Genomic DNA, 25962 nt, shown 5'->3' with positions numbered 1-25962 from the left:
GAATGTTTTAGGAGATTACGTTTACGTTATTAGACTTGATAGTATTTAGATCGAAATTAAAGTTATAGATAAGATATAAACAGAATCTTGCACTAAAGCCAGAAATATTATAACAACGTATTTTTTTTTTGTTTTAATTGTACCTCATTATACTACAACATAATTTAAAATTTTCGTCTGTTTCTTTTAGTATTTTTGCTGCCTGAGGTATTTAAATAACAATACTGAAGATTATTATAAATCTACTTCACTGGTTCATAGACAAGTTCATAGCTCACATTTTATTCTTGAAATGTTTCAAGATTTCATCGCAAATTGCTATTTAAATCAACAAAAACAAACAATACAAAAATGTTAACCACTTCCACAAGGACACACATCAAGCCACAACTTAAAGAATAATTTCCAACCAACATCATCATCATCGGCCCTTTACCTTGCTGGGACACATACAATTAAAACATAAAATTCCAAACTACCTTACCGTAACATGCGACGCATTGATATACCCATGCGGGTTCTCCGGTGTGGGGTGCAAGCGGACCCTATTGTCCTCGTACGGGAGGGAGTCCCCACAGTTGTAGGACGCGTACTGCGGTAGGAGGGCCGTACGGTACTCGCCCTCTACTTCCCTCCCTTTGGGGATTTGCTCGAACGCGAACGATAGCTGCTCGTCAGACATCTTGCGTTCGAGTAATTGGCACTGGGAATTGTGCGAAATTAATTATTATAGTTTAGGTTGTGGTAAATAGACGAAACAGTCTGATGTTTCAGTTTTAAGTTTGTTTCATGAATTGTCAATTTATCTCACACTAGCTGTGCTCCACGGTTTTACCCGCAGTGCTCCGCTCCTATTGGTCTTAGCGTAATGATATTTAGCCTTCGCTAAATGGGCTATCTAACACCGAAAGAATTTTTTAAATCGGATAAGTAGTTCCTGAGATTAGCGCGTCTAAACAAACAAACTATTAAATATATTAAAAAAATGAAACAATTTTTGAACAAAGAACAAAACACAATTTGTATAGATGAATCAGAAGCAATAAAAAGCGAATTCACGATAATGACACAAACAATTTCTTGATAAGTATAATTAACATATCAATTTCTATTTCATTGTAACACGATATCATTGACATTAAATAATCGCATTTATAATTATTCACAAATGCTTTTTTTGTGTTTTTGTAAAAATACAGCTTGTTAATCGGTTTCTAAATGGAGTGATAAAACAATACTACATTAATAATGCAATAACTCACCAATGTTTCTTTGGTAATGCTCGGTGGTAGCGGTTGGAACTTGGGCAGGCCGGTCGACCAGCGATGCTTGTTCGCTGGCTGACTTGCCTTAGCCCGATCCCTGCCTAAAGTTGCACTTTTAACCTCCTTATTCCCCCTCCCCATAAACACCCCCCACCGGCGTCGCTTCTTCTCTTTATTGCTACTTTTACTCGCTTCCAACTCAACGCTAGTGCTGTACGTCGAATTCATTATCGAACTCGACAAAGCACTGTCCGTTGTCGTGTGCGACGTATCCTGAACTCTTATATCAGGTATACTTATCGATGTAACGTTATCCACCGATTTGCTAATCGTGTTATTGTTCGATATTTTATGCGTCGACAGGCTCTGATACGGCGTTTCGTCGTAGTCTTTATCGTCCTTGATGGAGAGCTTGTCGATGGATAGAGCGGGGTCGAATTCTTTGTTTATGGTTCGATTCGATATGTTCAAGTCTTTTGGCACACTCGACTCTCTGACTCCTTTAATGATTTGTGCGTTCACGTAGTGACTGTCGTTATCTATTTTAACGGGATAGCTTGGCACGTTCGGGTTTCCGTAATTGTTTATCGTGGGATGGCTGCTGTTTCGTTCGTTCAGCCGTGCAATTTCATCGGTCGTTGTTAAGCTTTGTGCTCTCTCCCTTATCTTCTGTTCGCTCTGCCATGGCAGAGGAACGTTTTCATATATCGGCTCTTGCGTTTCGTTGTGCTTTATTTGCGGTAGCACCAAATGCCTCTGGTAGGATATCCTTCTCATGGGCATCGAGTACATAATATTCCCTCTTTCATCGTAAACCTTTTGGATGTTATTGGAAATGTGGTGAGGATCGATTATTATGTGAGGATTAGGGTCTAATACTGAGGGAAGATTGTTATATGTACCGTGGGTAGCTGGAAGGATGTTGGGTCGGCCGTAATTTAGGACGTGACCAGGATTCACGTAACCTAGATACTGTCTATTAAGGGCAGTGCGTGTGGAAACTAAATCTGGACTAGAACCGGACACGTGGGAGTTAATATAACCTCTGTGGTAGTTCAGAGCTTGACTAGCGACGGCTAAATCTGGGGTCGAGTTTGATGCAAGGCCGTTGGACGGGTAGGGAGGGGGAGGTTTGTAAACATTGACGTAATGTAACGCCGGGTCTGTTTGCACGTTAGGGTTCACTGCTATGGGGTAGTTTCCTACATACTTTAGACCATACGCGTAATCATCAGAGGCAGACACCCCTTGGTTCACGGGTACGGTATGTCTTGTTACGTCAGGGTAGTGGATTCGGTGGATATCGGGATGGGAACCATAGACTAGAGGTTGGGCATTAGTGTTTAGGAGTTGGGAATGTGCGTGATGGTTCTGATATCGCAGTTGAGCTTCAGCTCTTTGTTGTTGGTATTTTTGCTGAATGGCCGTTTCGTAATCTGGCGCGGGCCGGTATGATGGTAACAGTGCTCTGAAATAAAATAATAATGATACAAACATACATACATACTACAATTACAACTAAAAAAATATTTTATCTATTAAATATATTTCCTGATGAAAATCAAGGAAATATTACACCATACCAAACAACATAGCTATCAAATTGAATTCTCTTGTCTTTCTTGAATAATTTCAAATTCAAATTACAATTTCAATTTTAAAAAAGATTATCGTATAATTCTTATAAATTTTTAAATAAATAAAAGTCTATCACGAGGCGGGATTCGAACCCGTTTTTATTTTATTCTAATCGTTCGGTTCTATTTAAAAAAATATATTTATAAATCATTTGAATTTGAAAATTTAATGCTATAAAACTAAAATTCGTGTAATTCTTACCGATTCCGGGGCTGCGGTCTATTTTCAGCCAATTCCAAGCACGATGTTGAGTGCGCTCTGTGCGCCGCTGTGAGAGGCTCTAACCGAGAGGCACTACCTGTATCCCTTACGTCTAGTTCTTCGCGACTCTCTGATAGACCGTGCTCCTGGAAGAACACATTTGATATCGTAAAGCTTATGGAATTGATTTGGAAAATGGAACAAGATAGGTGGGTAGTTTTATTGAGTCCAGCATAAGGCACATGCTTAGTAGGTAACCTGCTAACGATTTAGTCGGAATCATTATTAGTTTTTAAAATGTACTTCCCGTAGACAAATTTAAAGATTATTCAATAATATGCCATTCGACAGTATTCCAAAAACTAGGTTGAAAAAAAAATGTGTGTAAAATAAAATAATAATGTATACAGGGTGTCCCACTGTTGGTATACTAAGCTCAAAGGAGGTTATAGTATTGCATACGCTGAGTACGTAAAAAATACATATAAAATTCCAGACGCATTTTTTTCTGAAATAGATGAATTCTTAAAAGTCTATGTGTACACCCATAACAACCAACCCGCCCAACTTTGCCACCAGCACGTGAGCTATCGTTTAAGATTATGTTTTCATAGACAAAATGCTCACATTAGAGATGCGGTATATGCCGGCTGCGCGAAGCTAGAGAAGAAAACATGAATTTTCAGGAAAAATTTAGCAAAAATTTTTTGATGTAATTTTGTTGTTTGAGTATTTTTTACGTGATCAGTGTACGTAAAACTACAAGTCCCTTCGCGCTTAGTATACCAATAGTGTGACACCCTGTATAAAAAGATCTAAAATATTCTTCAAATCGAATAGTCAATAACTCTTTATAATGCGAGAGGTAGAATATAGAACAAAAAAAAAGTACAATATTTTAATAGGATCATAGTTTTTGAAGCAGAACCAGACCATTTACAACCCCGCAAAATGTGAAATTGTGCGAATCGTCTTTAACCACACAATTAAATCTTGGCATAACTTAACAGCTCTTACACACACGTATTCCTAGTCTTAATACATAATAGCATAGACCAATGATAAAAACCAACAATTCGCAGCACATAGACCTAATTAGCGGCGTCATTGAACTTGACAGACGAGTGCGCTTGCAAATTGCATTCAATTATCATATTTCCCCGATATAACAGTTACGAAGACGTTCTAATGCGTGTTCCTGCTAGATCTCGGAGATGTGACAATGGAAGTTTCGAGAAACTATCTTAATATATATAAATCTCGTGTCACATTGCTTGTCCTCAATGGACTCCTAAACCACTTAACCGATTATAGTAAAATTTGCACACCATGTGCAGTTCGATCCAATTTGAGAGATAGGATAGTTTAAACATGTAGGTACCACGGTCGAAGCCGGGGCGGACCGCTAGTTAATGCATAATTAACAACGATTCAGTAGGTGTGCGTCTAGTTTGGGTTTTAAGTAGGTATATTATTGGTCAATGGCATGTTTCTAAATAATCAGTATGCACAAATTTAAATAGGTCGGGAAAACATCAACCGTAATATTTATCTGCAGAATTAAACTTCAGAAATGTCGTAAGAACTAACAAATAAATTATAACAATGGTAGATAAACAAAATGGTACATTTATATACTCACCAAAAATTACATAGCCGTTTTAGATATATACCTCCAGAATTATGAAAAGATCAACTAGGTACTATAATAATTAATACAAGAAATATAAACCATTCTTCGTAGATCACAGTTGCAAATGGTTTTTGCAGTGAGCAATTAAACAAGCGACTTTCGCGATGACGCGTTGTTTGTAAACTTTTCTCGCGATATAAATAATGTCTCGTTAGGCAATGGAATGCGTTGGGTACATTTTGATTGATTTATTTAGTTAATCTATAGTCTATACTAATATTATAAAGCTGAAGAGTTTGTTTGTTTAAACGCGCTAATCTCAGGAACTACTCTCAGGCCCAATTTGAAAAATTATTTTGGTGTTAGATAGCCCATTTATCGAGGAAGGCTATAGGCTATATATCATCACGCTAAGACCAACGGGAGCGGAGCAATGCGGGTGAAACCGTGGGGAACAGCTAGTTGAACAATGCACGTTATACTGGCCTGCTGATGATCTCCGAAGAGATATAGAGAGAGATTATAGGCTTAGTTTTGCGTTGCATATTATAGTAATCCGTGTCTCCTGTCACATTTGACAATTCTTCATAAAGATTAGCCCTTGGCCCAAGTTCGATCAGAACTACATTTTTTATGGTATATGTATAAATTAGTTTCTGGTCGAAGGACCAATAACCAAATTATATTCTTTGATTAAGTTTTATTTCACAAGGAAAATGGACTCATAACGTTCAATTTATACAGCATTTTGTAACTACATGCATCAATAAATCAATCTATATAATTCTTATAAGGATAACGGAATAAGTCGTTTTTTCGACATTACATCCTTTAAAAACTGCATTTATTGAGGATTCCTCGTTTATGATATTATATTGTTTTTATTGTTAAATAGTAAACTATATTGTCAACATGTGAAAATATCGCGTACTGTGAAAATTTCTAACGACGCACGCTCACCAGCGGCTGCTCGACTATATAATTATTTCGCATTGTTAGAATTTCCACTTTTTACCAATATACTTGGTATAAGGTGATAATTACTTGGTCATTTTACTATCAGAATATGTATTTACTTGTCCATATGTGTAGTCAGAAATTTTTGGACAGTTTTAACAGATTTTTTGTTTCCTTATCAGAAAAACACCTGTCACGTACTGATCTGTTTCGAAGTCGTTAATAACTATGTGATAAATTGCAAAAAAGCAATTAAAATTACATACGTATCAAATTGCTAAACCTCTCAAAGTCGGTTAAAATGTTACATAAAACCTTGTACAATAAGAGATTGAACAGATAACAAGTAGGAAGCATTGTAAGTGCATAGACCAACACTTTCCGCGAGATTGGGCGGCAAATGAGCCGTGTGAGATATAGCCAAGTGTGAGAGTGATTTATCATTTCACAGATCTAAGCATAAATAAGGACAGACAACGTAAAGCGATTTTTTCATACTATGTAGTAAGAATTTTCTTTTTGCATATGTAGTTACTGTTTAATGGGTGTTGTGATGTTTAACAGTTTATAAATGTGTGGTGGTCAACGGAATAGGAAACTAGCAGGACGATTTCGATTTAAATTGTATATGACCGATTCACTTTATTGCGTTTTTTCAGCGATATTATAGCGAAAAAAATTAAATTGATTCAGAGAAAGAAAATTGCAATGAGAGGGAAAAATCAGTAGCCGCTTGGATAACGCAGCTCGCTAGGTCAATGCAGCCCGCTTGGCCAATGCAGCTCACTTGGCCAATGCAGCAAACTTGGCCAATGCAGTTCACTTGGCTAATGCAGCTCACTTGGCCAAAGCAGCCCGGCTGGTGCAGCTCACTTGGCCAATACAGACCGCTAGGTCAGTGCAGCCCACTTGACCTTTGCAGCTCACCTGAAACTTAGGTCGGTGCTCATCCCGCGGCGCGCTGAGTGCTGCCTGATGGCGCATGTAGAACGTGTGCTGATGCACGCACATGCGCCACACGTACTTCCCGTCCTCGGGGGACGGCAGCGCGAACGCCGCCGACTCGCCCTGCTGCTGGCACTCGATGCTGAACGTGCGTTTGTGGTTTATCACGTTCGTTATGTCCATCCACCTGGTTGGGGTGGTAAAACACTCGCAAATGATCTCATTTTTTGTCACTTTTCTAGCAAGAAAGTGCAATGAAACTGTTCCTAGAGTACGAAAAATATTAAACGCGCTTATCTCGTTGTCGTAATAAGAAGAAGTCATATTTAAAAACGCATTTACTTTATAGCAATCGATTCTAATCATAGCGGCTATTGAAGCTGCAAACTACAGCTATAAATTTTATTATTTACTTATTTATTTATCAAAAAGAAAAATACATGTACTTAACATAAAGTAATTCAACATTCTCATCGATATTAAAGTTGTAGTAAATTACAATTATTTCCTTAGTACCCTAAACTTACCGATAAAAATGTGGAGTGTCACTGGTATCAGTCAACACGCGTATACCAGTGAGGGATATCGCGATGGTAACCTCGCTCTGGTCGCGCTGGTCCTTCGCCGTGAACATCTCCTGCCCGTACCCTCGGAGCTGCTGGCATGTCGTTATGAAGCCTTCTTCCGCTTGTGCCTAATTAAGTATGAGGATTATAAGGTTTTTTGGCGAGAATTTGACCAATAAAGTGAAAATATATATTTTTTCAGAGAGTATCTTGCTTGGGTAATATTCAGGAGAAAATTAAAATTCACCATAAAATCAGTGTTTTTGTTACTTCTGTATTCCACAATGCATTGATTAAATACATCTAATATATATAAATCTCGTGTCACAATGTTTGTCCTCAACCACTTACTCCTAAACGGTAAACCACTTAACCGATTATAATAAAATTCGCACACCATGTGCAGTTCAATCCAACTTGAGAGATAGGATAGTTTAAACATGTAGGTACCACGGGCGAAGCCGGGATGGACCACTAGTACATTCATAAAAAGTAATAACTATGTACTTCTAATCTAGGTTACTTTATTACACATAGCAAATATTGTCATACATTTATTTATAACATATTGCGGCAATTACAAGTGACCGCACCAAAACAAATATACCAAATTATCTATTTTAAGTTTACAAACATTGTGGCACTGATTACAGTTGTAGCTGATAAACCCGCCCTGCATTTCGCAAGCTATCGATGACTAATTGTGAGATAATGACCAATATTTCGATCAATGTGTTCCATGGATATAATTTTGGAGTATCAAGTTTTATCAAAACTTCTGGCAGGTGCTTGATAAGTTTAATAGCATAGTAATTTTACATTAAAACAAGCATAGTACTTTTGAGCTTAGAATAAAGTTAGGCGATGCATATTAGAAAACCTACAACTATCAACACAAAAAAGAAATAGTGATGACTTTTAATTCAGATATTATAAAATGGTTGATTAGATTTTAATCATAGTTAATAGTTAATACACACATATTTCATACACAAGTGAAATTGTTCACATTTTATCTATTACTAGCTTTCCGCCCGCGGCTTCGCCCACGCAGTTAAAGAAAAACCCGCATAGTTCCCGTTCCCGTGGGATTTCCGGGATTGCGTCATTTTCCCGGGATAAAAAGTAGCCTATGTCCTTTCTCGGGTATCAAAATATCTCCATACCAAATTTCATGCAAATTGGTTCAGTAGTTTAGGCGTGATTGTGTAACAGACAGACAGACAGAGTTACTTTCGCATTTATAATATTAGTATGGATGTACCATACTATATATTTTTAAACTAAATAAGAAAGCATATTTTATGTTTTTATTTATCAGACTTAATTTAAATTCAATAGTATCATTCAACTTTCACTTTACAATTATTTTGTATAATTTTATGCTATCTACAATTATTTTTAAAAATGTTTAGAATAAACACACATTTAAAATAGATTATTTTCTTTTTAATTAATTAAAGCATAATAATGATTCAAACAAACAGCAGTATTTTTAAGAAACCAAGCAATGGGGTTTATCTTCTAATAGCGAGATAGAAACAATACTAATTGAACATATTTTTTTGTAATGTTCAAATAGAAATATTATTTTTTTTTCTTTCCTTTGATTATATTTTACATGTAAAAAAGTCTTAGTTTATATTTATATAAATTAAGAATTCCAATTAGATTGTATAAAGAGACATGAAAAATCCAAAAGTTGCTTAGATTTAAATTTATTAACATCTTTGCATTCATGATTTTGGAAAAGTATTCATTATTTCATTCCACATACACATCTGGCATCATTTGAAAATAAATAAACCTTGACCTATTTTAGTTCATTCAATGTTACTGTTTATATGTGCCAACTAAAATATTTACCAAGCCTTACAATAATTTGTACTCATTTTAGAATGCAACCAGTTCTTGGATTAGAGCAGATCCTGACTCACTTTCACTATAAATCTTGAAAAGGTCAAGGAAGCTCTCTAGGCTTAATTTAAATTCTTACCTGTGACATGTTGTGTAGCGACATATGATGCTGTATCACAGCGGCAGTCAGCCATTCGAGCCTTCCATTCTCTGATAAACTACTGCTATCAACTATCTGCCCCCCATCTAACATTTGCTTCGGAAAGGTCAACAGATTCTTCAAATATTCCACTGTATGCCTTTCCCGATCATGGTTCCCATACTCCGCCTGTCGGCTGTACGAAGCTAACACAACAGCTTGCTGGAAGTCGCAAATTATCCGGCCTTCAACCAGATCATTTTTCAATTGCAAGAAATAGTGATACCTCGTCACCTCATCCGTTATTAAACTCGTGCCGGATATCACATAGTACATGACACGCAAGTAAAGTTGGTGAGCCGACGAATATTTCTCTAGCTGACGTTTCAACGGCCTGTCCAACTGCACCCATCGCGGCTGCTGACTGCGATTCACGTAGCGCAGCCCGAAGAACTCTGGCTGATTGATCGCCTGCCTCTGGCACACGTTGTCGAGGCATTCCTGGCCTGTGCTGTCCACCGACAACGTACAATCTGCTATTCCGCCGTCGAGTAATTCGACACTTATCACGAACAAACTCTTTGACGCAACATTGTACTGTCGCGTCTTCTTCAATTTCAACTTGAAAGGCATCTTCTAACGTTACCCGGGTCCAATTAGTAAAAACATCACGAAAGTAGCGTTACGTTATACATTTATGGTAGAAGAATGTTGAAAAAGACGCATCCGTTATGCGCGCTACATTATATTTTATGGGTTTGATAACAGAATGAGTTATAAACGAGGTTTTAACATACAAAGTCGATATTCTGTTATATGTGGTTGATAACAATAAAAAATGCTAAATAAACACATCACAAAATAAAAAATTCACAATATTGCGGGGCACTGGTGAGTGGTGACATGACAAATGACAGCTCTATGAGTTGCCATGTTCATAAAAATATTGCTTTTATGTTTTTGGTAGGTTTAGGTAGTCATATGCTCCGTCCATGGTAGTCATCAAGTAAAACATTCATAATATGAATTTATATATTACTAGCGGTCCGCCCCGGCTTCGCCCGTGGTACAATTTACGTTTTCTCTACATAAGAACCATCCTCGTACTTCAAGGAATATAATAAAAAAAGAATTATCGAAATCGGTTTAGCCGTTCTCAAGTTATGCGCTTACCAACACATTTTGGGATTCATTTTTATATTATACTAGCGGTCCGCCCCGGCTTCGCCCGTGGTACATATTTACGTTTTCTCTACATAAAAACCATCCTCGTACTTCAAGGAATATAATAAAAAAAGAATTATCGAAATCGGTTCAGCCGTTCTCGAGTTATGCGCTTACCAACACATTTTGCGATTCATTTTTATATATAAGAAGATTATATAATATTAAAACTATAGTTACAACTAGGGATGTAACGATACCGATACCGATATATCGGCCGATATATCGGCAAGCCGATATATCGGTATCGCCGATAATAAATCAACCGATACCGATATTTTTTTATTAAATTCTTTCTTTTCTTTTATGTTTTTGCATTGTATTCATTCATATTGTTTTATTTCTGTTTCTGTAATAGTGTTAAGGAAGAGCGGAACCTCCTGACACAAGCATTTTATTTGCTTACTAGGAGTGTTTCAATCACAAATTTGTTTATGTAAAGGAAAGAAATAAATAATTGTGAATTTTTTTAATTTTTAACGTGATAACGTTTTTAAAATCGTTTTAGTCGGGTGACATGTTCATAAACTTGTGTCACACCAAAACCTCACGAGCGCGATTGCAGGTATAACGAGAGAGAGACGGACCGATCTCCCGTTTCATCTCGAGCGCTGCCACTGCATTATGTTATCACGTAAACATTTCGATCGTAAACCTACTTTACAAACAACCAATTTTTTTGATATCAAATAATTCAAAAATCCGCGCCCAATGAACGATGCGGGAGGCCGCCCGCGCGTGCGCACTTTGTTTTCTGAAAAAACTCTACCAATTATAGTAAACTTTTATTAGGTACTGATTGTATGTGTATTAAAGTTTAACTGACTTCGTAAAATAATAATACTAAAATAAATGGTTTTGTTGTTTTTTGATTTGGCATTTTTATTTAAAAGAATACGATTAACAGTTGTCTCTGTTAAATGTTGGTAACTTTTCATGCATAATTCACTATTTATTTTTCTACCAAGCCATCGATATCGGTATCGGTATCGGTATCGCCGATACATTACTACAAATATCGGTATCGGTATCGTATCGGCAAAATCATGTATCGTTACATCCCTAGTTACAACGTTTTACTTATTTGTCTGCCTATTTTGAACCTATTGTATTGTATATCGGTCAGAGATGTAATGAGTTAAATGTTATTGTATATTAGTCAGTTCAATAAAGAAACGAATCTTCAATGGCGGCCAAAGCTGACTTTGACAGATGGTAGGATCATCAAAAAAGAAAATAAAAATAACGTAAATTGATAATTATTTTATTAATTATTTCAAATTGTTTGTTGACAAACTTTTTTGTTATTGTATTTGTGTATTTATATGAATTATCATATTTACGTATACAGAATGTAATAAAATCCCCATAATACTTGTAATAAGCCCATAAAACTGAACAACTTTTCCCAAAGAACATATTTTGTCAAATTCCAATAAAACATTATTTACTTTCGCAAAATGCATAATTGTCATTGTAAATTTATGATAAAAACTATTATAGGGAAAATCAAATACATTTTAGTGATTTTATTTTTCCATTTTTTTTTGCATACCGTACGGCCGTGTGTGAGCGAGAGGGAATGATAAGCGCCGCCATTGAAGATTCGTTTCTTTAAAGAACTAACTAATATGACCTGTGTATATGACTAACGTTCCGCCCCAGCTTCATCCGTGCAAATATAGCTTGTTATATTATATTATAGAATATACTCAGGGATCACCAACATAACCAACAACGGTGAAAGAATTGTTGAAATCAGGCTAGTTGTTTCTAAGATTAGCGACTTCATACTTACACACTCGTTAGGGTTATTTTAATAGTTTAGATGTAAAGATCGTAGTGAGATCGTATTATAAAATCATATAGAGCATAGTTATTACTAGCTGCGCTCCGCGGTTTCACCCGCGTGGCTCCGTTTCTGTTGGTCTTAGCGTGAAGATTAATGCCTTCCTCGATAAATGGGCTGTCCAACACCGAAATAATTTTTCAAATCGGACCAATAGTTCTCGAGATTAGCGCGTTCAAACAAACAAACTCTTCAGCTTTATAGTATAAGCATGTATAGATTTACGGTCTTACTAATAAAATGTTACCCATTCGCTTTGCAATGGATTAGTTATTGCAATAACCTGTCTTGTTTTTATGATTTCATGTGAGCAAGAGCAGGACACAACTATGGTAGAAAATGGTAGAAATTTATCCAATGTTTAACTTTTTACTAATAAGGCCGTTAATATTCTATTATTTTCAACTACATATTCATGTTAATGCAATTATTAAAATTGTCTCCTGTTCAGCAAATTATGATTGTAATGAGTCATCAGACACTACGTTTTTATAATGCAGGAAGGAGTGTGTGTGTGTCTACATCCATTGTGTGTGATTTGTGAATGTTTATTTTCTTACAAGAGCTCTCATATTTCGTTTATTTTTCGGCTCTATAATCCAAAATTTAGATAGACACAGGATTCATTGTAACAAAGGAAAATAAAACAACTAAATTTATAAACATCAATAAATTTTACTATAAAATAGAACATATATCTCATAAACAATTTACAAAACCCTAAACCATAAAGACCAATGATAAATGTACAGTGTGATGAATGGCAACACTCGTTCTACTTAAGCGGAGGCTCTGGCTTGATCAACTTGCAGCCAATCCCGTGGCTCTTTGAGTACTTGCATTAATTTATCTTCAGGAGAGTTCGGTTTTGGCTCGTGCATGTACTCCCATTTCTGAAAAAAATATTTAGTGCTTAATTTATGTAAAATATCAATAAAATTAACCACTAGAATTTACAACATACATAAACATTGTCACGTTTATAAGCTATATTAATTTAATACTCAAAGTGGACTTCGATATATCATTGTTTAGCACTTTATTTAAGTTGTATTTAACATTTTATTCTATTTGCTTCCCCATTCTTTTCAATTCAAGAAAAATTTTTAATGAATTATTAATGATTGTCAATTTCATTCAATACATTATTAAAAAATACGGCAGTAATTGTTATTTAAATATTTTTTTGCCTAATCTTAACTAAATAAAACATGAAAAACTTACAGCATTCAACGGCAACGACATCAATATAGATTCATATCGCGCTTCAGGCGTGAAAAGTCCAAACTTAGTTCCTCTATCGTAAATCAAGTTGAACTCTACGTATCTCCCTCTGCGTAATAATTGCCATTGTCTCTCGTGGTATCCGTATGCTTCGTCTTTACGCTTTTGTACTGTTGAATAAAGTTTATGTCTTATTATTATACATAGTTTGGATCTTATTTTAAATTGGTTAGTTAAAATATGTTACAGGACTCAAAATGTATCAAATTAATTAGCTGTCAGTAGGAATACACTTGAAAAATAAGCATTATTATTATTTTATAATAGTCTTCATTATATTCTCAACAATCTAATAGAAATAAATTTCTATATCTGCGTAAAACAAGTCCTCTAAGATATAAAAATATTTGCATACATTAGCATTGCTAAACATACATGCATTGGAATTTAATATAAGATGATATCATTCTAGGCTCTCGGCATGAATACTAATGCTATAATAATTTCTACTAAAATAGTAGATTTTTAGTACCCATGAAAAAACGAGTACTAATATTTTTCTTATTCACATAAGCACATTGAAAAATATGTATGTACTATTTATGAATGAGCTATTAAATAAATAATCTACAGAATTACTGAACCGATTTTGATATTTTTTGCCTCTATTTCTTCCCTAAATTATTACTTACCAATGGGAATATAACTGGGTATGACAGCCTCCGCACAAGAGGTGACAAACTCAAAAGCGCTCTTTTGGTCCGGAGTGTCGATATCATCGAAAAAGATACCGCCGACGCCTCTACGCTCAGCGCGGTGTGTTATCGTGAAGTAATCGTCGCACCACTTTTTGAATCTGTGGAGAATAATTCCATATAAATTGTTACCATAAACGAAAAAACAAATAGATGTCGAATTAAATTTTTTAAATAGATATTATTAATTTAGCGATCATATTATTATAAAAAAATCCTTTTTTAGTTGATCTGTAATTTTTTATTTGAAGAAAAGTTTTGCGATTGATAGGCTCTCGTATTTTTTTTAATAACGACAATAAAAAATACCTTGACAATAGTTATCGTGCTTGCGCTTATGGTCAAATTAACATATCAATAGAAAAAAAAATGACTTTCTTAATTTTAATTTCAGCTAAAAATACAAAAATAAGATATCTCTTGACACTAAACAATCCTCGGGTTAAAAATTGTACAAATTAAAAAATCCGCACCTTCCATAGTAAGATTTGTCGTGCGAATCGCATGCGTGTTTCAGAGTGAGATGGAAATGTCTTGCGTCCTCTTCGTTCAAGTAGTACGGGGTCAAGTCAGTGCCGCCTCCAAACCACCATTGTACACCTGTTTAATTGTTTTTATTAATACAACACTGATTAAAATTCAAATTTGATTTCAGGCAAGTACAAAAAATAATTTATTATTCTTATCTTTTCTTTGTTGCGTCGGGTTTGTTTATCGACCATTTTTCTATTCTTAAAAAAATATTGGTTTCACATTAATCATGTTTTTTTATTTTTTTCACTTTTATTTTAAGTTCAAACTTAAAAGCAAAAGGAATGTTTTTTCACTGTGTTTGAATATCAGTTAAACTTACCATTATTATCTTGCACTTCAAAATATCTATAATTGAAGTGTATAGTGGGTACCATTGGGTTTCTCGGGTGAATGACAGCGCTCACACCAGCTGCGAAGAACGGTAACTCTTTGCCGTCAAAGTTTTTGCCTCTGGAATATATTTATACTTGTTAGTTGTTATACTATTATCTTTCTTCTTAAAATAATCATAGTAAAAAGCGTGTGAAAGATAGTTTTCAATTTTTTTTTTAATAGCGTATTATAGAATGTGTATAGAATGGATAATTCGGTTTTTAAATCAATTCAAAAGTCCTAAAATTCTAATTATTCACATTGAGTTACTATGTACTACGTACTAGAGAGGGCATCGCTACTACACTATTTGTAACACGAGTTAGAGCCAAGCGTCTCAAACATCGCTTATATCTATGACTCACTAGCCGCCCCACGCGCGCCCCGCACCGCCACGATTGTCACACAGATTTTGTTCGTGGCGTCCTCTCTATACGTAGTAATAATACCTCAATGATTATTTATCACTAGATTTCCGCCCGCGGCTTCGCCCGCGTTTTCAAAGGAAAACCCGCATAGTTCCCGTTCCCGTGGGATTTCCGGGATAAAACCTATCCTATGTGTTAATCCATGTTACCCTCTATATGTGTGCTAAATTTCATTGTAATCGGTTCAGTAGTTTTTACGTGAAAGAGTAACAAACATCCATACATCCATACATCCTTACATCCATACTAGGGTTGTTGAGGATTCCTCTTCCGCTTCCTCATAATGCGGAAGTTCCGCAATATTTTGGGTTCCTCTACCGTTACCGCATCCTCAAAAATGAAAATAAAAAAATCCTCTTCCGCTATCGCTTCCTCAAAATTTAGAGGAAATTTATGAGGATGCTGATCCGATCGGGCGGTGAATTTACAAAGCCTATTTACGAGTCGGACTCTACTAACGAATAAGAGTAGTGTCTTACGGCTTACCGCCATATTTATATCTGCGCCTAACACTTATCTCTAAACATAATAATATAACATTTTCTCTCATACTCGGAAGAAACATATTTTACCAAATAATGTTTGTCAAAAGTCATTTTAAATTAAAAAACAAACAAGTTGTTTAAGCTTACATAATAATATCTACCAGTTCGTTTTTTGTTGTGGAAATCGCCTAATGTCGCTTCTGGCACTGATATAGATTAGGTTTTTTCGAGTAATATGCATAAACAAAAGCTCTTCTGAGTCCGGCTCGTGACTCAAATAGTATAGAACTTACAGGCTTTGTAAATTCGCGATCGGGCGAGCTAACCTCCCCTAACTTTAAACATCAATATGTAGAGACAAGAGAATGACTTTTGTTTTAATTTTTAATTTTAAAAGTTTTTGTTTTTTAATTTTGATTATAATTTCCTATCATCCTCATCCTCATCCGCTTCCTCATCCACATCCTCTTCCTCAAAAAAATATCCTCTTCCTCATCCGCATCCTCTAAATTTGCGTGTGAAAATTCCTCTTCCTCCTCCTCTTCCTCATAATCACTTCCTCAACAACCCAAATCCATACATCCATACAAACTTTCGCCTTTATAATAGTATTAAGATTAAGATATTAAGATTAAGATTAAGATATTAAGATTAAGATTTATAACACACAATACCTCGTTCTCATTTGCTGCACAGCTGCAGGGGGCAGTTTCCCGGACACCACAGATATATTCACCCCGGCTTTCTCGAACACTCGACCATCTTGCAGCACGCAAGTAATACCACCCCCGCCCTCTTTACGAATCCATCTGTCTACGCGGAATTTTGCATCCTGAAGAAATTATAAAAATAAACATTTATTGAAGTGAAATTTCTTTAGGCGCGTTGACATGCACTTTTGAATCGTCATAAAATAGTTTTACCATTTACCACCGATTCGGGAAGCAGTTTCAACGGAGAAGAGCTGGCAAGAAACTCCGAATATAAAAATAATAATAAAAAAAAATGTGTGTACACATGTAAGAAGTGAAACTTCTTTATGACCTTATTTAAAAAAAAATAACTTACTATACATATTATATGCAACTTTACATAAATACGTCGAATCACGCGTGAGGGATAAGAAAAGATGGCGCGTAACGGATAAATGTCACGCGTAGCGAAAAAATGTTACACTAAATTTTTTTCCAACCCCGATAAAGAAGTTTCATTTCAAAAATATTACAGTGCATTTACATACTCGTATTCGCCTTGATACTGGACGAAACGTTTGTATAAAAGTGTAGTCGCGAACCATTATTCATACTTTCGTCTTCCCTTTGTGTCCGAAAAACCGCTAACACACTAATACGATTATGTGAATCGCAAGGCTAATAGTGAATGCTACGTAATACGTTTACAAAGTTTCGATATTACGCACCTCGCTATTCGCGCGAATATGTAAATACACAATGAGAAGGGAAATTATAGAAATAGAACTACAGAAGGGGAGAATTAATAATCACATTTCGCATGCTTGCTAGTGAAGAATCACTTATCTGACTGTAAATATGCAACAAGGTAAGGAGAATTTTTACCTAAAAATGTTTTTTTTTTAAGTTTAAATTGAGTTCAAAATGTTAAAAACAGTACTTTTTGTGTAAACAAAAATGAAAATCCATTGTCTGGTAACTTCAAACTATTTACATCCGTTCAAGTATTTTGATTTACGAGTAACAATAAAAACATAAGTGCCTTAAATTAATATTTCATACCGGGTATGGTACAAACATATCACTGTCATAGTCTAAATCTTCATCTCTTTTCTCATCTTGCCAAGCCTACAATAAAAAAACATTGTTATACTTCTTTATTTTTTTAAAGTTAATCTTTATATCAATTTTAAAAATTATGTAAGTACATATCCTATTCTGCCTCCAACTCAAACATTTATTTATTCAAAGTAACTTCTTCTAGAAGCACTTTTGAATCGTCATAGTTTTACCATTTACACCAATCTAATCATATTAATATTATCTATGAATGTAATTAATGTTAATCATCTGTTCAAGTTTATAAAAGCATATCATACTATCACTAACTATAAAAAACTTACTTCATCTTCCTCTTTTTCCAGCGCTCTACAGAATTCTGCTTGTATCCTCATTATTAACAATTCCATCTGTGTTTTCATATCATTCTGATTCTTTTCTAAATGGCTAACGGGCGTTACGGGTTCAGCCATGTAGTTCTTTAGCTGCATTACTTCCTTCATTTCTGCTTTGTTGTTCTTACTTTGTTTATAAGCTATGTAACCTGCGCCTATCACAGCCGCACAGTACGTCCTTTGTTATCAAAAACATTCAAACAATGATTATATACACATGTATTTCAATTGTTTCAGAAAAATATCGATAATTGCTTGAACCTCATTTTAATATGTAATTACTTTATGCACGCTACAATCTATCATCGAAGGTTATTTAATGTGTTGATAATTATTTAAACGTTACATATATTTTAAGTATTTTTGTATTATTTTTTTGCTGAGTAAGTGTCAATAGTTTATCTGATAAGAAATCGACAAGAAATATGTACTAAAACAAAATTCTAAGCTCTGATAAGCTACTTTTAGTCATAAATATGGCTTGATATATTATAAAAAACATAAATTCCATTTAAATTCCTATTACGGATGTTAAAGTTGGAATGTTATTCTAATAGGAAAACAACAACAAACAACTTACTTTATGTGCCGATCCCTAATTTTCTTGTAGCTCCCAACATATGACAGTGTTTTAAAGCTCCTTACTGCTATTTTGTACGACATTTTTGTAAAATTTTACGAATATATACCGGTATTTTGTGAGTTTACGTGATTTGTGACATGAACACCTTTCTATTCTATCGCGATGCTGAATGACGTTTGGCAATTGGCACTTGGCACTTGGCAGTTGGCAGTAAGTTGACAGAAGCATTGTCACGTCACTACGTCAGCTTGTTTGCATAACATGCGCCACCTGTCGTCAAACGCTCGAAGCATATCTATCAGCTGTGAGTTTGTCCGCAAGGCGTATGGTGGAACTTGTATGCGCAATATGCGTTCATCTCTTTCCGTAGCACGTGCGCTGGGATCGATCGACCGAGTCGGCCTCTTTTGACTTCGAGTTTCGAGTCAGTACGCGATAGCTTGTGTGACGGCGAGTGTCAGTTGAGTTTGTTGTGCGCGTGTGTAGTCGCTCCTAGCTATCGATCCGTAGCCAGACCGCATTGCTGTACATTCCAGAGGCGGTGCCTCGCCTAGTTTTCGTCGATCTCCGACGTGACAGACGCGTGTCGGCGTCGGCGGCGGCCCGGACTGCCCTGCGCAGTAACAGCGCGGGAGAGACGGCCCTCTCTTCTGCCAAAACCGAATCGCTGTCCGCGGCGGACGGCTGTGATGTAGCCGGGGCCGGTGAACGTGCGGCCTTCGGACAAAGGAACCGCGACTCTACATTCGCGATGAAGAAGTTCACTTTCAAGGGGGTGTTGGACGGGTTCCGCAGCTCGGTGCAGGCTGCTCCGCGCGGGACGGAACAAGAAATACAGGAGACGCTGCGCTCGGAGCACTTCCAAGTTAAAAAGGTAAGTCGCTCCTCGGCCCAGCACTGCGAGGATGGAGCGTGAGTCGGAGTTGGCTGCGTATTTAAAGTCCTTCGCATGCCGCATTGACAGAACGCATCGCGTGTACGGTGTTGTGTAAACTTTACGGTCCGTTGACACGACATCTCCGACCACGCACCAAAACATTTATACTGCGCTGTGCTGATTCTACCCAAGAATAACGTTTCGTAAGCGAAAGCAATGCAATTACGAGTTCGCGACTCCGTTACGCTTACGTCAGCGTCCTTGGCCGTGTCATCTGTTAGCGCAATAAACATAATCTTCTTAACTTCCACTTTAATTCCTAATAGACTTACGTTTAAGGTCGTCCGTCAGTTGTCAATAATCGGGCCTTGTTGCCTGCAGAATTACGCTGATATTGGTCTGATAAGAGATAAGATAAATGCACTCAATAATACGCGAACCGCGGCGTGGCTTTCAATTAGTTTTTTTTATGTATTTGTACACAAAGTTGTCTAATATAACTGTGGATATGTGTGTCTACTGCCTAATGTAAATATTATTTGCTCATTGACAGCTGCTCGAAAAGTTAGTAATATTAATAAGTTTGTTCAGGTTGGTTTCGATTCTTATCAAATAGGTTAATTAAACTACAAATGACGATAAATGGTTGAATTAGAAATAAACTGGGCACTTACCTACTTGACATTTTCATCATCAAGTGGTGAATTCACAGTGGTGAAATGCTGTTTTCTTCTTCATTTCTAATGAAACGTTTTCGGAACATGTTAATATTTAAAAATTTAAAAATTAACTGTCAAATGGTACGATTGACGGGAAATTAAAATTCCGTCAGTTCTTGTCACCGGTAACCACTACACATGAATAAAAAAAATTGACAGCTCTTTCTAAATTTAAACATCTAAATTTTATTGTTCCGATTTCACAAAAACTGTCATTTGTTGATATCACGGGGTACGAGACAACTTTGATTACCTACCAGCAATAAAGCATTGAGACCCCCTGAGATAAGTAATTACACCAGCTTAGTATTCCATTAAGCGAAATGGGTCAAGGATCACAATTTTACTGTCCCGTATGGATGAAGAACTTTTAATGGCTTCATGCTAACTTTTACCGTCTCTATCTTTTTCTATGATGTTTTGTTTGTTTAGTCATATAATTAGTACTAACCTACCTACTTAGATTTTTTTTTTCGTTTCGAAAAAAAAAGATTTGGTAATTTAATTAAAGCTTTGATGGCACTTGATTTTTTACTGGTAACATTGCGCACTCTTATAACAAATTTTTATATGTAACATAGATACCTATGTAGAGTGCAAAATATCGTTGGATAGTTTAGATTCTATTATATCTTTGGTTAGTTATAAGTTATAACTTATAACCAGCTGAAAATAACGGAAGCCCAAAAATTAATAAGTCCAAATTAACATCTCAAAATAGATTAAAGCACTCGAGACGAATTTTGAAATTTAATTACACTTTCAACAAATACGTCCGCTACTGAGTTTCAGGAAAATTTGTGTGAAAATCTTTCACTGTAACTTATTACGGCTTTTCGGAAACTTTTTAGCTTTCCCGTCGGCGAAGTATATTGACGGCCTTTTTTCTTATAAAGATTTCTTATTAACTTTTTTTCACGGCAAATTTAATTTCCCGTCTCTTACACTGTTTTCCGACTTCATTTTGGGTTTAATTGATCGGAAATAATTTTGATTTGCGATGAGAAAGTATACTTAATGAAATTTATTAAATGTTGACTATATTATTATGAGATTTCATTCTTATGATGAATAAAATATTTATTAATTCCCATGACTTAAGAGCGCATATTCTATTTAACGCAAGTCAAAAACTCCGCGATCTATTACGATAGATCGCGGCTTGCGCTATCCTTTTACTATGAACAGCATAGGTCCACAGGAGAGCGCCGAGCAACATGTCCTCTCTCTGGAAAGGCTCGCTGCCGACTGATTTTAATCGGGTCGCGCGCAGTGTTTTATAGTACTTTAAAAAAAATTGTAGAAAAATAATAGAGGTACCTTAGTTGATTTTTTAAATTTTATCTTATAAGTAAGACATTCTTTTATTGCAATATGTATAAATTATATTCAATAAAGTCAAATATCTTGGTGAAAATAATCATTTTGTCGACTATAATTTCTAAAAAAATTCACATTGTTCGGATTTTAATTTCGTAAGTTAGGAGTCCAAAATAAAAAAAATCTTTTAACTAACTATTTTAATAAGGAGTTTTGCAGTTAGTTAAAAATAATTGTGTGTTAGATCTGTCAGCAATTTCAGATATTTTTAGCTTCGAAATTGACACTAAAAGTGAAATCAAGTAATCATCGGCTCAGTTATCTTGATGGTATTCAGAAATACTGTATTAATTGAAAAAAACTCTTAACTAACTACATAGACAATAAAATTTCCTAAAATTATTAGTAATTCATATGTTTGTAAGATAAGTGGTTGATGGACAATCTGGTTTGAAAAATCACATATTTGAGCCAAACAGCGCACGGACCGCGTACACGGCCTTAATGGTCTACCGAAAGTGCACGACATTTTTTAATTTAAGCCGTCAGTAATTTCTCACAACAAAATGTTTAATAAACGTCGGTACGTATGAAAATCGATAGATAAGGAGTCAAATTCGTGCCTAGTCGTAGTTAGATAAAAATAATAACAATGGCCTCCTCTCATGTATTTGTTCGTACAAAAAACGCAACAATACAAACTTAATTTTAATATAAAATTAAATATAAGTTTAAGTTTTACCTGTTCCTGTGTGTATGAGAAAATTTATTCCAGTCCGATGCGATTTGAATGAATCGGTGTCGATTGCATCTCTTGAAATTACATTTTCACGCCAAAATTTATCTTAATCAATTCAAGCAATAACAAATTAAACGATTTGTTGAAGTAACAGCAGACATACAGATTACTGTAATTTTAATATGTTATATATTTTTTTTCATAACAGATAAGTTAAATTGAGAATAGACAATCGCTCCACAGACTAAAAAGTCGTAATGAATTTTCTTTAAAAATAACAGAGTATTATTTTTATAATTATTTGAAGTTTTAGAAAGATCTAATATGCGTGGTTAAATTTAGGTAAGTTATAAGATTCTTATTTGAATCCTGACGAACCACATTTTTTTATGTAAAATATCTAAAATGCGCTATAAATGGCAATAAACTTGTTACAAATAGATCGCACCAACATGGAACTCGATCTAATATGATTTCTAATAGAATAATTTATCAAATATAGAAATAATTATAAACCGTTTGTAATAGGTAAAATATGAAGCACACAGACGGTTAGGTACATACATGTACTTACTATCTTCTAGGAGTCTTAATACATTTTCTCATTAAATACTAATTAACGTTGATAAAAACGATTCACAAGTGCTTAAATGTACATAAATCGTGAAATACATACTTTTGAATTAGTTTAACTTGCTTCACAGAGTTTTTTAATTCTTCTAATAATGTATAAAGTTACTGGAACATGTAATAGTTTTATCACTACATAGTATAAAACAAAGTCGCTTTCTCTGTCCCTATGTCCCTATATCCCTATGTCCCTTTGTACGCTTAAATCTTTGAAACTACGCAACGGATTTTGATGCGGTTTTTTTAAATAGATAGAGTAATTCAAGAGGAAGGTTTATATGTATAATAACATCCATTAAATAGTGGAGAAGTACTGTTATTTTTGAGGTTTCTAATGTGATGTCGTAAAAAATTACATTTTTTCCGCTTACATAGCAAACGCAGGCTGAACCCTACAAGTTTTATCAAAATAATGTACTAAGTATTATACACATTGAAAAGGTCTACAGAAAAGTCCGCGATGGCACATGTCTATCTCTTATGGATAACCCACAATAACTTTTTTTTGTCATTTACTTTTTACGACAAATAATGGCTAATTTTCGATGCGATTTTAACAATACAGCATTAATCCTTGACCAATTAAATACCTCGAATACCTAAATTTTTCATTTAATATAGATCTATATGGCCCTTTACATCGTAAGATTTAAGTGAATATTTTCGAAGATATTACAGATTTAAAAATTGCGGGACGTAGCGTTTGCGGCGGTACCGGCCGGCCGGGCCGCTATGTTTTTTTATACAACGTTCACAGTTTTTCTGTAGTGTATTTAGTATCAGCATTGCGCCCGAGCGAAGCCGGGGCGGGTCGCTAGTTATTTTATATTTTCAAACGAATTGCTTCCGAAATAATTTGTATTAAAATAGTTGTTCACGCTTTTCTCTGATTCTTTTAAATACTTAATGATTTTATGAATGAGGCTTACCATCTACGGAACTTGGTGACTATGAATTAGTGACAATACAATTTTCATCAAATTCCTTTCAGAGGATGGAAAGCCAGGTACTGAAATAGCCTAATATTTATATAACTTGTGGCTGAAAAGCGTCGAAAACGGTGATAATCCACAAGTTTGTCTATTTAATATTTATGCTAATAACATCCCCAGGGGATCTCGTCGCTGGAGCGGTAAATTTCACCAGACAATATCACTTTCATGTCATTATTCCGGGCGTCGTTTGACATTGCGGCTTATACCAATCCAATTAACGGAATTTTTGCCTGGCTCGATCTTTATCGGGCTGGCTTTGAAGACATTCGGTGCCTTTGAAGTGGTTCGTCAAAGAAACACTTGGATAATTTGTGTGGCTGTTGGTGTGCAAAGTTTTTATAGGTAGAGTTTCAAGACTAAGGGCTAAGGATAAGGGCACAGCTAAGGGTTCGTGTGGGAGGAAGGCGTATTGGGTATCTTCTTTGGAAACGCGATAACGTTCTATATTACAACATTAGAAGCTTGTGTATTTTCAGGGTTTTTGCAAGTGGTACGTTTTATACATATAGGTAACTTTATCAGAAGTCGAGATTAGAAGAACATAGGAGTATTGATTATTCTGTATCTTAATTTAAAACGAGATGTTTTAATAAGATTTGCCAGCTGCAGCGTTAACAGTATTTTGTGTGCTGTAAGGCTTCTTCATGTTCAAAATAATTTATCCGAACTCAGGAGGACCACAAAATGTATTATAATATGAAACCATAGTTTACGAAGTAACTATTCTCTAATCTGTGCCATAGTGTTCAGATTCTCGTCTTCGCGACGCCAAATTGCGATGGTGAAGGATTTTAAAAGGTAGTATGTGAAGACTATCTAAGAAATAGCTTTTGGATTACGCGTTATTTCATTCGAGTTTAAATAAATAATATAAAATTTCGTGTCTTAATTATTGATACTTATACTGCTTGGTTCTAATAAAAGATTGTAAATATACTTTAATTATAAAAAAAATCCTCTTAGGTATGTTTTAAATTATTTCTAGGCTAGGTATTAAACTTTTGTAAAATTCGATATTTTATATAAGCCCATTCTAGAACTCTCTGTAGTAGTAGTATCTCTACATATTATATTGTAGAGATATCTACTGCAGTGTTTGTACGTATATTCATTTTGTATTTTGCTCCAGTGTTATTGTAAAAGTTGGTTATTATTTTTCACAAGTTCTGCAATATTTTACAGCTTCGGTTTTATTACTTTGATACAGGTTGCTTGGAATTTGAAAAGAAATAAATTGAATATTATTTGTTGAACTTGAATAAAGAAATATTACAAGAATATTTTTGATGTATGAAAATTAAATTAAATTTTAATATTTTTTTATAGGTATCCCAGTAAAGTCAGGATTCAAAAATTCTGTTTGTTCTATTGAAAATCCTCTTTTATAGGTACAACATACGTTGTCCAGACATACACATATACATTTCGACGATTCATTATTATTTATACAGTGTAGGTACCTAGCAGCTAATTACATAGTTCTTATGATTTTCTTAGTCATTTTAAGGATGCCAGAAATAAATATGATAAGGTTACATATGAAAATTTGAACAATTCGATGAAAACACATGAATAATAATTGAAATTGTCAGCGATAATTGACCGGTTGTGTCGAGGAGTAGCTGGTGTATCAGGATGTCTATTTTTGCTCTAAATGATCGATGGTTTTGTTCTTAACATAACTAAAATTCTACTCATTAAGATTATGAAGTTTCTGAGGATGGATTGATGGATGTTTCACAGTCAAATAAAAAAGTTGATTGGGTCTGAATGAAATTTAGCACAGATATAGATTAGACTGCATTCGCACATATTTTTTTGTCCAGAAGAAATGGTGAAGTCGCGGTATAAAGCTAGTAGGTATATTGTAACGAATTGTAC

The 25962-nt window shown here is 35.0% G+C and overlaps 3 protein-coding genes across 6 annotated transcripts in view; 1 reads left to right on the top strand and 2 right to left on the bottom strand.

The window, feature by feature from the left end:
- Positions 1–10103, bottom strand: part of Pez (protein tyrosine phosphatase non-receptor pez) — a 31637-nt gene extending 21534 nt beyond the window's left edge. The window contains exons 1-6 of the mRNA XM_089703387.1: positions 9202–10103; positions 7167–7333; positions 6622–6826; positions 3105–3250; positions 1263–2733; positions 485–703 (exon numbers count right to left, since the gene is read on the bottom strand). Coding sequence (XP_089559513.1) covers positions 485–703; positions 1263–2733; positions 3105–3250; positions 6622–6826; positions 7167–7333; positions 9202–9834 — 2841 coding nt within the window. The 5' untranslated portion in view covers positions 9835–10103. The remainder of the gene's footprint in view (positions 1–484; positions 704–1262; positions 2734–3104; positions 3251–6621; positions 6827–7166; positions 7334–9201) is intronic.
- A 2826-nt stretch (positions 10104–12929) lies between these two features.
- Positions 12930–19039, bottom strand: Coprox (oxygen-dependent coproporphyrinogen-III oxidase). Of its 2 annotated transcripts, XM_089703419.1 has the most exons (9): positions 18799–19039; positions 18168–18396; positions 17827–17892; positions 16747–16904; positions 15107–15237; positions 14727–14853; positions 14191–14354; positions 13499–13668; positions 12930–13167 (listed from the first exon to the last, which is right to left on the bottom strand). In XM_089703419.1, the coding sequence occupies exons 1-9, from the start codon at positions 18879–18881 to the stop codon at positions 13054–13056; spliced, it is 1242 nt and encodes a 413-aa protein (XP_089559545.1). In that variant the 5' UTR covers positions 18882–19039; the 3' UTR covers positions 12930–13053. The 2 variants fall into 2 exon arrangements, with proteins under 2 accessions (XP_089559545.1, XP_089559546.1); XM_089703420.1 differs by lacking the exon at positions 17827–17892.
- A 68-nt stretch (positions 19040–19107) lies between these two features.
- Positions 19108–25962, top strand: part of Tomosyn (syntaxin-binding protein tomosyn) — a 209088-nt gene continuing 202233 nt past the window's right edge. Inside the window, exon 1 of one of the 3 annotated variants that reach the window (XM_089703397.1) lies at positions 19108–19675. In XM_089703397.1, the coding sequence (XP_089559523.1) occupies positions 19553–19675 (123 nt within the window). In that variant the 5' untranslated portion in view covers positions 19108–19552. The remainder of the gene's footprint in view (positions 19676–25962) is intronic. The other 2 variants (XM_089703399.1, XM_089703398.1) reach the window with 2 other exon arrangements.

Source organism: Colias philodice, chromosome 14, assembly GCF_061535455.1.
Source record: "Colias philodice isolate Cphi_HAF_F1 chromosome 14, ilColPhil1 Martin Lab GWU primary, whole genome shotgun sequence".
NCBI classification, from domain to species: domain Eukaryota; kingdom Metazoa; phylum Arthropoda; class Insecta; order Lepidoptera; family Pieridae; genus Colias; species Colias philodice.
This window is presented reverse-complemented; position numbering and strand designations above follow the sequence as displayed.